This window comes from Agrilus planipennis, unplaced genomic scaffold (assembly GCF_000699045.2).
Source record: "Agrilus planipennis isolate EAB-ADULT unplaced genomic scaffold, Apla_2.0 scaffold17, whole genome shotgun sequence".
Taxonomy (NCBI): domain Eukaryota; kingdom Metazoa; phylum Arthropoda; class Insecta; order Coleoptera; family Buprestidae; genus Agrilus; species Agrilus planipennis.
In genome coordinates, this window is record NW_020439021.1 from 2110762 (window position 1) to 2125798 (window position 15037).

Consider the following 15037-nt stretch of genomic DNA (forward strand, 5'->3'; position numbering starts at 1 on the left):
GATTATTATGTAATTATTTAATTAGGGCGCACAAGGTACAAAGCATCACGTTAATCATGGATTATCAGCTTCCGCTTTTGAGCTTGCATTTGAGTGCTCTCTCTGATGATGTGAACAGAAACGTGCAGCCTTCAGTTTTGCTCATAATACGCAAATATAGATATACCTACACATGTTTAATGCATGGTTCCTACAAGTGCAAGTTAAATATTTAAAATATTAATTCCACAGTTAGTTAAATTCGTTACCGTTTCATTCATTCAAAACAAAACCACTTATTGCTAAAGCTCTTTCAAATTTAATTATAGTGCAACTAATAGTAGACGAATGTACAAATCTAAATAATAATTTATTCAATAAAATTATTACTTGCCTTCCATTAAATGTTACCTACATGCAGGTATTGAGTTTTTCTTAAATAAAAAATTTCATTTTGTTGTGTGCATGGGAGGGCAAGCCCCTTTTTTTCGTAGGTATGCTATAATCTTTATCCCAATATGCCATTTATTAAATATATACTTGTAAAAAAAAAGATTTTCCCTAATATAGTTAGTCAAACAGGGAGACGGTACGGCATCAAAGCAAAAGACGATCGTCTTTTAATTCATGGATAAATAAGCATCACTGTCTTTACGTATTATTTTTTTCTTTTTTAACTAACTTTCCGGAAGTCAGATAAGTCAGGAGTAGGATATAAAGCAGAGGATAGAGAAGGGTTGAGTCACCTTTAATAAAAAGAAGTCACTTCTATGCTTGAAAACGATTAATTTAGAAATTCGAAAAAGATTGTTAAACGTGTATTTTTTGGAGCGCGGCACTGTATGGATGCTAAACATGGACGGTGGACGCTGTGGAAAAGAAAAGGTTGAAAGCATTCGAAATGTGGTATTACAGGCAAATGATGAAGTTGCCGTGGATAGAGATGGTTAGAAATGAAGAGATATTAGAAAGAATAGGAGAACAGAGGATTCTATAGAATTCAATAAGAAATAGGCGGGATAGGTTGGTAGGACACCTTCTTAGCCATGAAGGTCTAGTCAGAGACATATAGGCAGAAACGGGAGTTAGGAGGAGTAGAGGTAGACCTCGATTAGATTACTGTTCGCAAATAGTTAAGGATGTGGGTTGTTCTAGTTTTAGGGAAGATTATCTGAGTATAAGAAGGAGTTCTAACCAGTCTTGTGACTGACGAACTTTTCATATAAGTACTGGTTATAACCGAGTTTTATTACTCCATCTTAAATTCTGTCCCATATTACAAAGGGTAAATATGTTAAGTATGCAGCATTAAACTACACTTAAAAGAATACATATAATCTACAGTTCTTGTATTTACTACAGAACAAGATAATCTAATTTTAGATTAGTTTGTGAAAGCTATACTATTGATGTAAGCGGAATCTCTGAATAAATTTGCAGTATACACAAAACACGTATCGGTCGATATTCTGAATTTTGAAATTTGCCTGGAAAGTTACGTTTATAATTACGTTAAATTTCCGTCATTTATATCGCCGATCGCTTTAATAAATAATAATGATGACAGAGTTAAAGTGCAATAGCGTATAAATGTGCATTACGCAATGATACGGCTAGGTGAACTAATTATGTTTTGTTTTGAATTGAAATTTCCTGTTGTTCAAGAGTCAGTGTGTCACGTGTAGCGTCCAAAAAGAGCCATTTGTCGTTTATAACGCACGAGCAGGCAGCTTACAGTACATGATTATGCAGGAAATTTCTGGGAAAAGCGGCAGTTTGTGTTTGAAAGTGTGCCAACTGTTCTGTTGGTCGCTTGGCTCTTTTGTACGCTAAAATTTCAGTTTTGGTAGATAATACAGGGAAACTACGAGACGACTGACATTCAGGACGTGGCCGTACTTTGCTTTCTAACTAGTTGAATTACGTGCAAATTGTCCTGCTGAAGTCTACTCGTCCTGTTTAAAATTCATGCCAAAAATGTATATAATTAGAGAGAACGAGAACTGTTTACGGCAAACAATTTTCGTGCAGATTACTGTTACTTCTCCGTTGTTTAGTTTCACGTTAGCGCCTCGCAAGGACTATTGCTATTATTGATTATTTTGATATTTTTTTATTAAATTTATTTAGTTCAAAACAAATGTACACGAAGAAAATGAAAAAGGAAAATTTACTTAAATACTAAAGCGATATTTACAATTTATCCCAATAACCTATTGCTTCGTAAGCTAATATAATAAAAATTACTATTTGGACTCGAATTTGTAAAACTAAAATCCCAGCATACTACATATTTTAATTGCTGTTACAGATTTAATTGTAATAATTAAGAAATTTGAAATAGTTAATTTATTTATTTAGAAATTGTACACAGGCATATAAGCCTCTTAAACAAAATGTAGAGAATATAATAAAAAATATAGNATATTATTAATTTTAGGAAAATCCTTTCTATTTTAGTAAATGAGTTTTTCTTGCTTTACGAGAATCGTCCTGATATAATATTTAAAAAGATCATTCAGTTCTGAAAGTATTGAACTTTTCAATAAAAGCTTTTTCTTTTCTAGCACACTAAATACCAGATTTTAGAATAGTTTGCAAGTAGGTACTATAAATTGGATTTTTAAAATATTGTAACAGCAAGTCTTCTTAATTAACCGTGTTTAAAATTCATTCTAAAAATGTTTATAATTAGAGAAAACGAGAACTGCCTACGGCAAACAATTTTCATTCGGATTATCTGTTAGGTCTTTCGTTGTCCTTTTGATTTTCACTTTTACGCTTAGATTATTGATGATTTTGAATATAAGCACGGTGACACTTTTTTATTGCTAGGCTCCAACAAATGTCCTTTTTTGTGTTGAGTTAACCACATCGGAAGCTTTTGAAATTTTGAAACTGAACAGCTTTCCTTAACGACATTTTGTTGTATCCATCTCATCGGGAAACGAATTAAATTGAAAATAACGTATTTTCGCTTGCCATCAAGTCTGTTTTGCTTTGATTAATATGTAAATAAACCAGAAAGGGCTTTTAAACCAAGCAGGATTACACTTTTAAAAATTAATTTCCAATTCTAAAAGTCTTTGTTCGACGTGTCCAAGGCTATAATTTCACAATCACGAAATAAAATATTTTCTAATCAATTAAACAAGGTAATGACGTCAATAAAAGTTGTAAAGTGTGTTTTATAAATTATAAGATCAGAATATTTGTGGAGGCATATAGAGCACACTTTTCAGTTATCAAAAGCTCTTTCGAAATTCCAGGGAGAAACGAGAAGGAGACAAAGCAAGTGAGTTTACTTTACCTAATTGAACTCGCTAAGAGAACGGTCGAACGGGAGATGTTTCAATTTTCATTATAGAATCGGCAAACTACAAAAATTCTCACACCGTTCGTACAGTTTGAATTAAATCAATCGGAAGCTGCGCGAACGGGGCGCGAGATAGATACTTTCATTCCCGCGTTGCGATAGCTGGTAACTACGTCACTCCGTTTGGCTCAAATAAATGACTGGATTAATGTGAATTATCTACTGCTAGCCTCGTCCTAATCTACCGGTTTGTATTTTAATAACGCCACTCTGGTTCCCCCGCAACCCTTTACTGCTACCGATCCCACCTCAGCCGGGACCGATATTTCACAATAAGTGGTTTTGTCGTCATCCTTTTGGGTAAATTTCGTAAATCTATTATGAGAATGGACGCTACCGCCAAATTGTACACGTTAACTTAAACCGATTGTCTAATTAATTGCAGCGTTAGTATCGAACGTAGCTGGTTTGAATGCGGAATTCAATAGATTCTATATCGAACCTTATTGTTAATTCTTGCGAATAATTCAAAACGAACAGTGAAATAACGGCGCGCTTTTCTAGCATAAATTCGTGTTTGTAACGTTATTTGAAAATGATTTCTTTTATTAGCAGGACTCGTTAAATTGTATGAATAATAGAGCTATATAAAAGTTAATATTTTCGGCCGCCATTTTGGATCTATACGTTGGAGAGAAATCGTAGAAATGTATGCGCGATTAAGATGCTGAAAGTAAACCTCGACCTACCTAAATCTAGTTCTAAATGTACATCGATTTTATATTTACATTAGAAAACTGAAACTTTTTTTACATTGTCTGATGGACCTAAAATGATGGACGAGAACGTTCCATTTTATAGAGCCTGCGTAAAGAGTCCCTGTGCAAAGGCGAAACATCGGTGCTTGGTTTGTTACAAAAAATCTTTTTGTCATGTTAGCACGGAAAGCTCGTTTTGCGTGCTATGAAATAGGGAAGAAATGGCCTATTTTCAGCCGTGTTTTAGTAGGGAGGCAATAGTTATGGGGATGCGCAGAAATCAGTTGTTCAATGACAATGTCTTTCTAACCTCTAAATCATTTACTCTTATTTCCCCAACTATCAATTTAATGACGAGCTTTCCGCACAAACATGACAAAAAATAGTATACGTACCTCGGGAAGAAACAGGGTTCGGCCTAGGTGGCAATTCACATGCAGTCTGAAATAACCCTGTTTCTTGCCTCTATACGTAATGTACTATTTTGACCTTAATGGGCTCTAATTATTTTACTTACATAATTACGCAATACCTATAACTATTTGTGTGCGTACATCAACAAAATTAATTTTCATTCATTCATTTTTTGTAAAAATTGTAAAATCAGTTTCAGTTTCAATGGATAACAAATATGCTTGTATAAGAATAACGTTAGACTAATAATTAGGAAAACCTCCCCAAACTGCTACAGAATATATTCTTTTGTTTCGTGTTTCTTGATGTGGCATCATCATGACCTAGAGAGTCATCCGTTTCACGTTTCCTGGAATATATGACAGCAGCGCACAATTTATTGGTGTGACTTTCTGAAACACAATTGTTGGTATTTGAGAGAGGGTTAGACGGTGGCGGTTTCATGAAAATCGCATATATGAGGTGGGAAAGGTCGAGAGTCGTCCAGGCGAGAATGGCGACAGGAATTCTTCCCATTGCGCCTACCTCCCCTTTCCCACCCCTCTCTAACCTTCGTGGCTCCGTTCTCCCGAAACGATCAGTGCTGGTATTAGTTTTGCGGAACAAATTGCCAGAGATGATATATGGAATATAATTACTGTTCGAGGCAGTAACAGAGGGTGATTTAAGAAAGCAGTAAAGTTTCTATCTGTGTTACGCCGGGGATCCTGAACCGGGAACTGTGGAGACGGGGATGAGGAGGGAGTGCGGTTAAGAGGCGGTCGAGATAATACCGAACTGATAGCAATTCGCCGGGTAATATTCCATTACACCTGTAATTAAACTTCGCATCATCGGCTTAAATAATTGCCCCTTGTTGGGAGGTAACGCCAAGATATTGGTTAGTAATGTTGCGAATGTGGGAATTTCCAAATACCCACACGCTTCTACATCGGTACACCCAAGCAAATTCATGTTCGAATAAATAATTTCATTCGTAGGTAAATACATCAATAAAAATATTTAAGATTCCTGACGATACACCGTAACGTAGGTAACAAGTAACAAAAAAACTATTAATTAAATGTAAATCGTTATCCAAACCAGTCAAACCCGAGTTACTTTATCTTAGTCATACTAGTTGATCCAAAAATTGGATAAGATTAAATATGAAATTCGTGTAGCCTAAACTAACCATAACTTAATCTTCAAGAGGAGAATAAATACTTAAAGTTTCTCTCCATATGTCGTTAATAAAAAAATATGTTTCATCTAAATAAAGTGCAGTCAAAACTGGTTCTCTTAATTTTCTCCTTGTTGGTAGGATTTTTCATCCTGGACAATTCAGATATAGATCATTCACGCATTAAATTGAGTCTACGTCGATAATTTTGTGAAAATTTCAAGCTATATCGTCGAATGAAATGAGAGTAAAGATTTCTATAACTAAAATTAGCTCGTCGTGCATAAGAATCGGAAACGGAATGGGGAAATGGTAGATTTACTTGCTGGTCTTAGCGTATCCAGAGCCGAGTCTTGTCCTGGTATTATTACCATCTGTTTAAATTTAAGGGCAGATAAGATGGATACGTAATAATTTAATTTACGATCTCCTGCGTCACTTGGAGTAATCCTTAGTTGAAGTAGTAAAACAACGTCAGAGACGAAGCAGTCATTAAACAGGTTACGTCGCGTCGTCACTATAAATCCACCGAAGTTACACCTATTGTACGTCCCTTCTTGTCAACCTGTAATACGTGTGTATACGTTACATAGGTTATTTCTAATTCGCATGTTATATAGTACGCCATAAGTCACGGGGATGAAACGGAAAACGGAGGGGCAAAGACGGAATGGCTCAAATTGAGAAAATTCTTGAACAGTTCCCGAGAGTCTCACGTCGGAAATAAATTATTGCGCAACGGTTCTCCGCTTGAATTACGAAGAAGTTGCGGAGATGGTAAACAACCATTTTAGCTACGAGTGTGACATTTGCGATAGATTGCTCCACCAGGTTGAAAACTTTACTCCTGATCTCTCTACATCCACAATGCCATGTCGCACTGATTAAAAGTTATTTTCTTTGAAGCTCGCTATGTAAGCGAAGACAACAAGTGCATTCGGTACTGAAAAAACATATTATCGGCATCATTATTTCCTAACCCGTCTAACCTTGTCGATGGTGCCACCACATCCTGTTTATTACCATACTACCAAATACTGCTATTTAAACACAACACACCAAGGACATCGAAAGTAGGCCTTTGATACAGTTTTATCCTTTAATTAGACGTAATTTTGTATCATGAGTAGTAATAGTCTAAAATCTGGCTACCTGTTAATATTATTATTGCAGAAAATTGTTATGTATTGGGATCCGTCAAATGGGAGGAGCCTAAAAACATGGCGCCGATTAGGGAAAATTTATCGTAGTTCCTATAGTGTACTAAATTACGATAAAATGATAAGTATTGACACAATATGTGATTGGGCTGACACAAAGCCTCGGAGAGGAAATTTCGTTGAAGGTGAGCGCGTTTTTAATGCCAGTCGGATTTAATAAATCGAAAATGATTAACATTTTAATAATCAATGGCTTCTTTCAATACAACTGCCAAGAACCTACGTGGTATCATTTCATAAACAGTAAAGCAGTGGAATCGTATCTCATTTACGGAGAAGATCCATTGTTTTAAATGAAACTTCAGCGAGATGTGGGCATTGTCAAGAGGTTGTAATTTGTCAGTTTCCGGTAAACACAGTGGGGTTCGTTTCCGCAATGCCGCTAAACAGTTGGAATCGCATCGAATTAATCCTTGCAAGTTGTAACGTTTCTAGAGCTTACTTCCTGTGACTTTGCTGCACTGGACTGCAATCAGCTATTCAGTGTGGCAACCCCATCCTGCCAACATAACACCTACAGAACTTCTTTCCATCCACGATTGACAAGGAATCATATCAAAAGCAGCATTCTCCTTATTTCGAAAAATATCGTAGTGATATGAACATTTTTCAGCGAATGCGCAACTGATGATAAAGCCGATAATTTTCAAAAGCAATCGGATACCTTTGAAATTTTTAAGGTTTACAGCTATTGAAGTTTAATGCAAGGTGCTGGGGTCTCGTCTACTTAACGAAATTTCCCGAAATCTTATATTAGAAGAAGAATTTATTGTACCTGTTAAGACTTCTTCTCAGGCAGAAGAGCTATTTAGGAGACTCTAGATTATATCATTATTCACAAATAGTTAGGAGTGTGGAATGTTCTTATTTTAGGGAAATGCGAAGATCAGGTCAGTTTTAGGACTGATGATCCTGTGATTTTGATTTAATTTTAGTAAAAAATCAGCTAATCAGTTTGCAAATTAATTCGCTATTACACAAACCTGAGTATATGGCTTCCTCTCAAAATACATTCAGATTTATCTTCCTCAAGAAGCGCTAGGTGTGATTTCAAACTTAGAATAACAGACAGATTGACAACTGTGGGAGCTCCTGTTGCACTTAGGAAGTTGCAGTTGCTTTTTGTATCTTCTTGAATTATTAATAAACCTTTGACTTCCTAACACGACAGCGCAGGTAGTAGCTAAAACTTAAGCCCTAACCTGTCATCCGAGTCTGAACCAATTGGTTTATCTAAATCTCAATAGTATACGCTCTGAGGAAAGTTGACATTAGATTTTTAAATTTTTAATGCTGTTTTGAATATACATGGCATTGCGATCAGTTCAATGGAGGCAATGGGAATGAGTACCTAATAAAAACCCATAATGCTAACAGATAAAATGGTTGAGAAAATAGATAATTACAGAAAAAGTTAATTCCGTTACATCTACTAGTTTAATTGGATCAACTTTTTTTATACTTATACTTCGCTTTGAGGGTAAAGAAATTCGTACAAATATTTTCACCTATGAGCCACTTTTTCATATTAATTAATTAAATTAAATTAATTAAATAATAAAGCAACCAGTAAATCAATAAACACAATAAATATTTTACCATATTTACGTACACATAATTTAATTGTAAATAAATTATAACTATTCTTCTGATCTCGTTACGAAAATACCCATTTAATTTGTTTGAAATACGTTAAGATGTACACTGTTGTCTGCTATTTTCCCACTTCTAATCTTTTACCGACTACTTGCAATTTCCCGTTGCACGTCCACGCCTTCGCTACTTTAATTTTTCTTAAGGGAAAAGCATGTAAGTGTGCAATAAAAACTACTCTTGAATGCCGACATAGTGCATAAACATTTCGATTTATTATTATAGTGTCGCATACGTGGCTAAGTAGGTATCTACCACGTAATATGGCTTGGGGGTGCGGACTGACCAGCGACATGTTTAAAAAACGACCCGGTTGGCTCCATATGTATATCAGGGTGAGAAAGTGCATCGTCAGCCCCTATAAATTTCGCATAATGCAATATTAATCAGTGGCATGACTTGTATGTCTCCGACATGCGATTCCACCCGCTTAACCCGAGATATACGTCACAGATATTGGATATTAAGTACGAGGGTCGTTTTATAAGTTGAGCAGTTTTAGAAACCATAAAATTTGAGTGTACTTTGCGATGTTGTTTATGGGATGCAAAATCTTGTAGTGTTCCTGTGTGCAACTTATTTCTAAATTTGATTGATAAACGGCTCTTTTAATGGAGGCAGAGAATATACTGCCATTCGGAGACAAATTTCGAAAATCTATTACTCGGCGTGCACGTTTTATAAAACATTACGGGAACATAATTGGAGTAGATTTATTTCGGGACAGTGTGCGCTGGAAGGATAGTTATTGCGACGGTCATAAAACACAAACGACTGTACCGAGCCTAATTGGCAGTATAATTACAACATCTATTAAAGTTACAAATGGTTCATTTCCAGCAGTTCACTCTTGTCCGTTCTTGTAGTCTAGTGTGTGTGCTATACACAAGCGCATGTCCGAAGACAGACGTGGAACGGGCCATGAAAATGTCATATACACCATCGTGATAGATCATTTCAAAAATTACTTGCGAAAATCGAAAACCATAAACCGTATGACCATAAACACTCGACTCGGTATTGTATTTTTGTTATGTCGGACTTAAATGTACTTAAGGGTTGTTAAAAAATGGATGTGTAGGGTGTTTCTGAGGCGGTGATAGAGCACTAGAAAATATGAAAATTAAGTAAATGTTTGGTGATCCTAAAGTCCGCCGTTTTCCCAGAAAATCGTATTTGAAAGTACAGTTAAGGGCCAGTGTCGATTCAATCAATTAACGAAGATTGTATGCTAATATAGGCATGGGAGTCTTTACATCGCATACGTAATTAATGTTTACATTGCAGTGAAGGAATAATAAATATTAAGTTCTTCGGTAACTTTTATCAAAGCAAATTTTAGCAGTAGCTTTTTCAAGTAAATGGATTTTTGTTACTTTAAATTGTATTCCTTACTCAAGAATTTCGTATTCTGCCTCCTAGATTGTCTTCAGTTCTCAATGTAGTTTAGAAAGCATCATTAAAAACAGCACAACTGTAGAGACAGATATACAGGGGCAAAAGATTAGTTCTTCTTAGATTTGCAAATGATATAGCAGTATTGACATTTAGCAATGAGGAGTTAGAGATAGCTTTAGACAATATTGAAGCGGTTTTGACAAAACAATATTGTACAAAATTATATAAATGTAAAACAAAAATACTGGTATGCAAGGAATGAAAAAGTAGGGAGAAAGCGAATATAAAGATAGGAGATGAAAAATTAGAAGAAGTGGCAGATTTTAGGATCTAGGAAGTTAGATAAGTCAGGACGGAAGGAGTAGTACGGATATAAAGCAGAGGATAGCGTAGGGCAGAGTCGCCTTCAATAAAACGAAGTCTCTTTTATGCTCGCGAACAGTTAATTTAGAAATTCGAATGAGATTGTTAAAGGCATATGTCTGGAGCGCAGCGCTGTACGGGTGCGAAACATGGACTATGGGCGCGGCGGAAAAGAAAAGGTTAGAAGCGTTTGAAATGTGGTGTTACAGGTGAATGATGAGGATACCGTGAATAGAGAATGTTAGAAATAAAGAAATAGGCGAAATAGGTTTGTAGGACACATTCTCAGGCATGGAAGTCTAGTCAGAGACGTATTAGAGGCAGAAACTGGAGTTAGGAGAGGTAGAGGTATACTTAGATTAGATTACTGTTCGCAAATAGTTAATAATGTGGGTTGTTCTAGTTTTAGAGAAATGCGAAGATTAGCTCAGGATAGGAAAGTGAGGAGGTGCGTGTCCAACCAGTCTTATTAGGACTGACGATCTTATGATGATGATATTCAATAAGCTCATATCTTTCCATAAACTACTGAATTACCTGTTTAGTTTTTTAAATATTTGCTCTGGTAACGGCTCTCCGTTGTCCAGTGTATGTTCTGAAAGGCGATCGTCGCGTAAAGCTTACAGTAAGTCTTGTTGGTAGTATTCAACCGGTTACACATTCGGAGATTCAGGCTTCGACTCAGTCGACGAAGGAAAATTATAATTCAACGTCGTTTAAGTAACAAGTCCTTTAGAAAACAATACCTACTTAATACAATTCGGCCGGATTTGGTTTTCTCTCTCTCTATTTCCCTGGTCTCCAAACGTTAACCGTTGTAATTGTTGTTTCTGCTTGCTGTCTGCGGCTTTTATAAGTAACCGTACCTATAGGTACGATCTATGCATGTATGAAAACTACGTCGTGTTGCGCTGAAACTTTTCAATTTACGGATTAGTAGTTTAATTTGATAGCAAAGGGAAAACAGCTATCGAGCAAAACTACACAAGTACTTTAGAATACTGACTGGAGCAGATCTAGTTTCTCTCACGGTTAGAACGACAGAAGTTTAAATTATACAAGGAATGAATGGTAAATACGTAAATTCAAATCTCATTTGTCAGTGTATCTCGTTAATGGTTTCAGGATTTATGACGGACCTAGATATTATTCTCTGCGCGAAATCGACGCATAAAAGTATTGTAAAGAATGCAATTTTTTGGACACGGAAATAACAATCTGCTAACTATAATGACAATCGACGGTAGAAAGAACAAAAGAAAAAGGTAGAAGGCGGGTGTAGTGTTTACGTGACGATACCACAGTTGTTTACAATGGTCTATTAATTAATAATTAATTAGTAGTATTATTAATGACTATATAGGCCTACTATATGGTTAATAGTAAGTTAACGATCCCTTAAACTGTGCGGTTCGGAAATCGATATTGGTCGACCCTTAAATAGTGAAGATTGGAAATTAATTTCATAATCAGTCAGATTCATCATAATAGCTGTTCACTTCTGATTGATATTTTGAATGATGCCAGTTTCCGAATCTCACTATTTATCATATAAGATTGCTAACTGACCTACACATGAATCTATTACGTGGTAGGGTTTAGATTGTAATTTTAATTGGACATATGTATGCAAGGGAAGAAAAAGTAGGAAAAGAGCGAATATAAAGAGAGGAGATAGGTATCTAGAAAGTCAGATAAGTCAGGACGGAAGGATTAGTGGGGATAGCGCAGGATCAAGTTGCTTTCAATAAAAGGAAGTCACTTATGTATGGAGAGCGGTGCTGTACGTCCGAAACATGGACGGTGGGCGCGGCGGAAAAGAAAAGGTTACAGGCGAATGATGAGGATACCGTGGATAGAGCAGGTTATAAATTAAGAGGTATTAGAAAGAATAGGAGAACAGAGGACTCTATGGAAGTCAATAAAAAATAGGCGAGATAGGTTGGTAGGACATCTTCTCAAGCATGAAGGTCTATTCAGAGGTATTAGATGCAGAAATAGGAGCAGAGGTAGACCTAGATTAGATTACTTTCACAAATAGTTAAGAATGTGGGTTGTTCTAGTTTTAGGGAAATCCGAAGATTAGCTCAGGATCAGAAAGAGTGAAGGTGCGTATCCAACCGGTCTTAGGACTACATTATAGTAGTAACCTGAATCTAAATTTATTGAATCCGTATAATATTCGTATCTAACAGTATTTGTCCTTGGTTTTGCTCTAATTTGGCCACAATTTTTGAGATTTTAAATTTTATCCTCACATTATTATGGATCTATGTACCTTTCCGTCTGGGAGACCCGTTTAAAGCATGTAATAATCAATACCCGAGATATTCCAAGGTGCTGGTTGCCATGGTTTAACGTTAAGCTTTTGCTGTGGCAAACATAATTAGCCGCATATTGAGTAATTCAATCGGTACGTAGCGAATGCCTAAGCACGTGCAATATACATATATATATGTGAGTATATTGTATATATATATACGTATGTAGCATGTATACATGTTCGTAAACAGACACATAGACATAAATATGTCTCTGATCCATATTACATGGAATCATTTAGCAGCCGTTCCGCCAGCGACACTATGTCACACGCCGAGCAGCTCTGTAATAGGATTATTTCAATTTGATTCGTTGTATCCTAAAACGGGCATTTTGTGACGGAAAATACGCAGAAATGTTTAAACATACGTATAATTAATTCGGCCTGATTATTTTGCTTTCTCGTGCTCTTTCGAATTATGGGGAACAATAATTGCTCATCTCCACGTCATTCGTACTGTTCGTACAGCTTCATAACTAGAAGCCATTTTAGTAAAGTAAACTGATCGTGAGTAGGTATAATTGGATATGAAACGACAACTAAAATAAATTGAATTGAAACTGCAATAACAATTACAATTTTGGGTGCTTTGTATGTCAGCTATTGTTTAATTATTCTCATTTATTAATGTGAAAATTCATTTTGAATTTCTTACCCACTACATAAACTACCTCAGGTTAATGAGGGATATTTGTTGCTGTTGTCGTGTGACACCAGTTTTTGTACGGTAACACTAAATCGGGAAGTCTTATCGTTTGCAAAACTTTTGAAGACATTATCAATATCACGGCAAATATATGATACCTAATTAGAAGGCGTTTTCACTAACTAATATCGAGGACTATATTGCGTAGCAACAGTCTTTTTGGGTCGGTTGTACACACAGTTTTGCTTTTTCACAATTTTCTGTCAGAATTGATTATTTTTTTGGGCATCCACTAAATTCAATTAATTTCTATCATCATTTTTGTGAAGTTTATTAGTCTACTGTCTTAAATGTTGTGCTTTGAATTCGGTCGTTTAATGTTAATAAATAGTCTTAAACATATCGAGCATTTATCTTTATCGAGGCTTTTCGTGCCATACAAAAAAGTGTATTCATATAAGTCGTCAAACTAAGGCGACAACAGTTTTGGTCCTTCGAGCCGGATACTCTATAGCGTTTATCATTTGTGCCGCTTTACCAGTAAGCGAATTTTTTAGATAATAAAATTTATCTAACTCTGAAATTAGCTCATTCGAATCTACATTCGTCGTAAAAAGAATGCCAATTTTCGATCGCGCCATTAAATTTGGTTAATTTTTTTCTGGCACTATTTAAACGAGTAGACGGTGAATTATCGGTTGGAAAAGATCGGGGTATGTTTTGCTTATTATCTGTTATAACACGAGCTACATCTGTGATAACCATATCAAAGTCGTCTTCGATGTTTTCTACCTCACTCTCTCGTGCTTCTTGTGTTTCTGCATCTGATCCGGCGATCCTTTCAAATATTTCGTAGATGTTCGCAAAATGCATTTTAAATTTAAGCTTTGTTTGTAGAAGATCTCGGTCAATGGATAATTGCGCAGTTTGTTAGTAAAGAAGAATATACAAGAAATTACTTAATATGTAGGGTTGGTGATAGTTTACAAGGAGCTTACCAAAAAAACAGTCTCCGGTGTCAATGTCCAATGTAAGGATCACTGTAGACCTGGACTGGCTGCTGCAGAGCTGGATGGTTTTAATCCTTATTTTGTGGTAATCCTTTCACAAGTATCCGGCTCGAAGGACGAAAAATGATTGACAGACTATTCATTTCTATTGGGTTTATCGTTGTGACAATATATTATTTGATATAGTAACATGTTTGGTTGGGAATATTTTAAGATGATTTGCGCAAAATATCCTGTCTATCCGTTACCTTCCTTAAAGCTTGACCTTCCTATGTCTCATTTTAAATCACAGTCTTGTTTTAAAATATGTGTACGTTAGTAGAAGTTAGTTGCTTGACTAGAGGTAGACGTGCAAGTGTCACTGTAAAGAGGAAAGGTTTGAAGAGTGTGTCTCTTTCAGCAACGTTGTTGAGGCACCGGCTCCCCTAGGGATCCCGGTCACTGGCGCTCCCCGACTCCTGGTGCCCAGGTATGTGTGCTTGGTGAGCACGCCGGAGGAAAAGTTCGAACCTGCCATCGTCGTTTTGGTATATTATCGACAATCATGGAAATTAAAAAACAACTAAACGTATAAATAATACGGTGAAGTGATATACCAAAAAGTGACGTTATTTCTTTAAGATAAGATGTATGAATGATTATTTCTTGAAATTACTGCTTTTTACAAAATTTTCCGATGAAAATGGGTTAAAATTGTGTATATTGTGGTCATCCTAAAAATGAAAAAATTATGTAGATATAAAATATGGGAATAGTTTGTTTTAAAATGTCACGGCGTGAGGTAATATACCAAAA

General features: G+C 35.9%; 1 protein-coding gene across 3 annotated transcripts in view; it reads left to right on the top strand.

Moving 5' to 3' along the window:
- The window catches only part of LOC108744325 (RNA-binding protein Musashi homolog Rbp6), a 416279-nt gene that overhangs the window by 315224 nt on the left and 86018 nt on the right, over window positions 1-15037 (top strand). For all 3 annotated transcript variants that reach the window (XM_025976307.1, XM_025976305.1, XM_025976306.1), the window contains one exon: window positions 14643-14711. In XM_025976307.1, the coding sequence (XP_025832092.1) occupies window positions 14643-14711 (69 nt within the window). The remainder of the gene's footprint in view (window positions 1-14642; window positions 14712-15037) is intronic.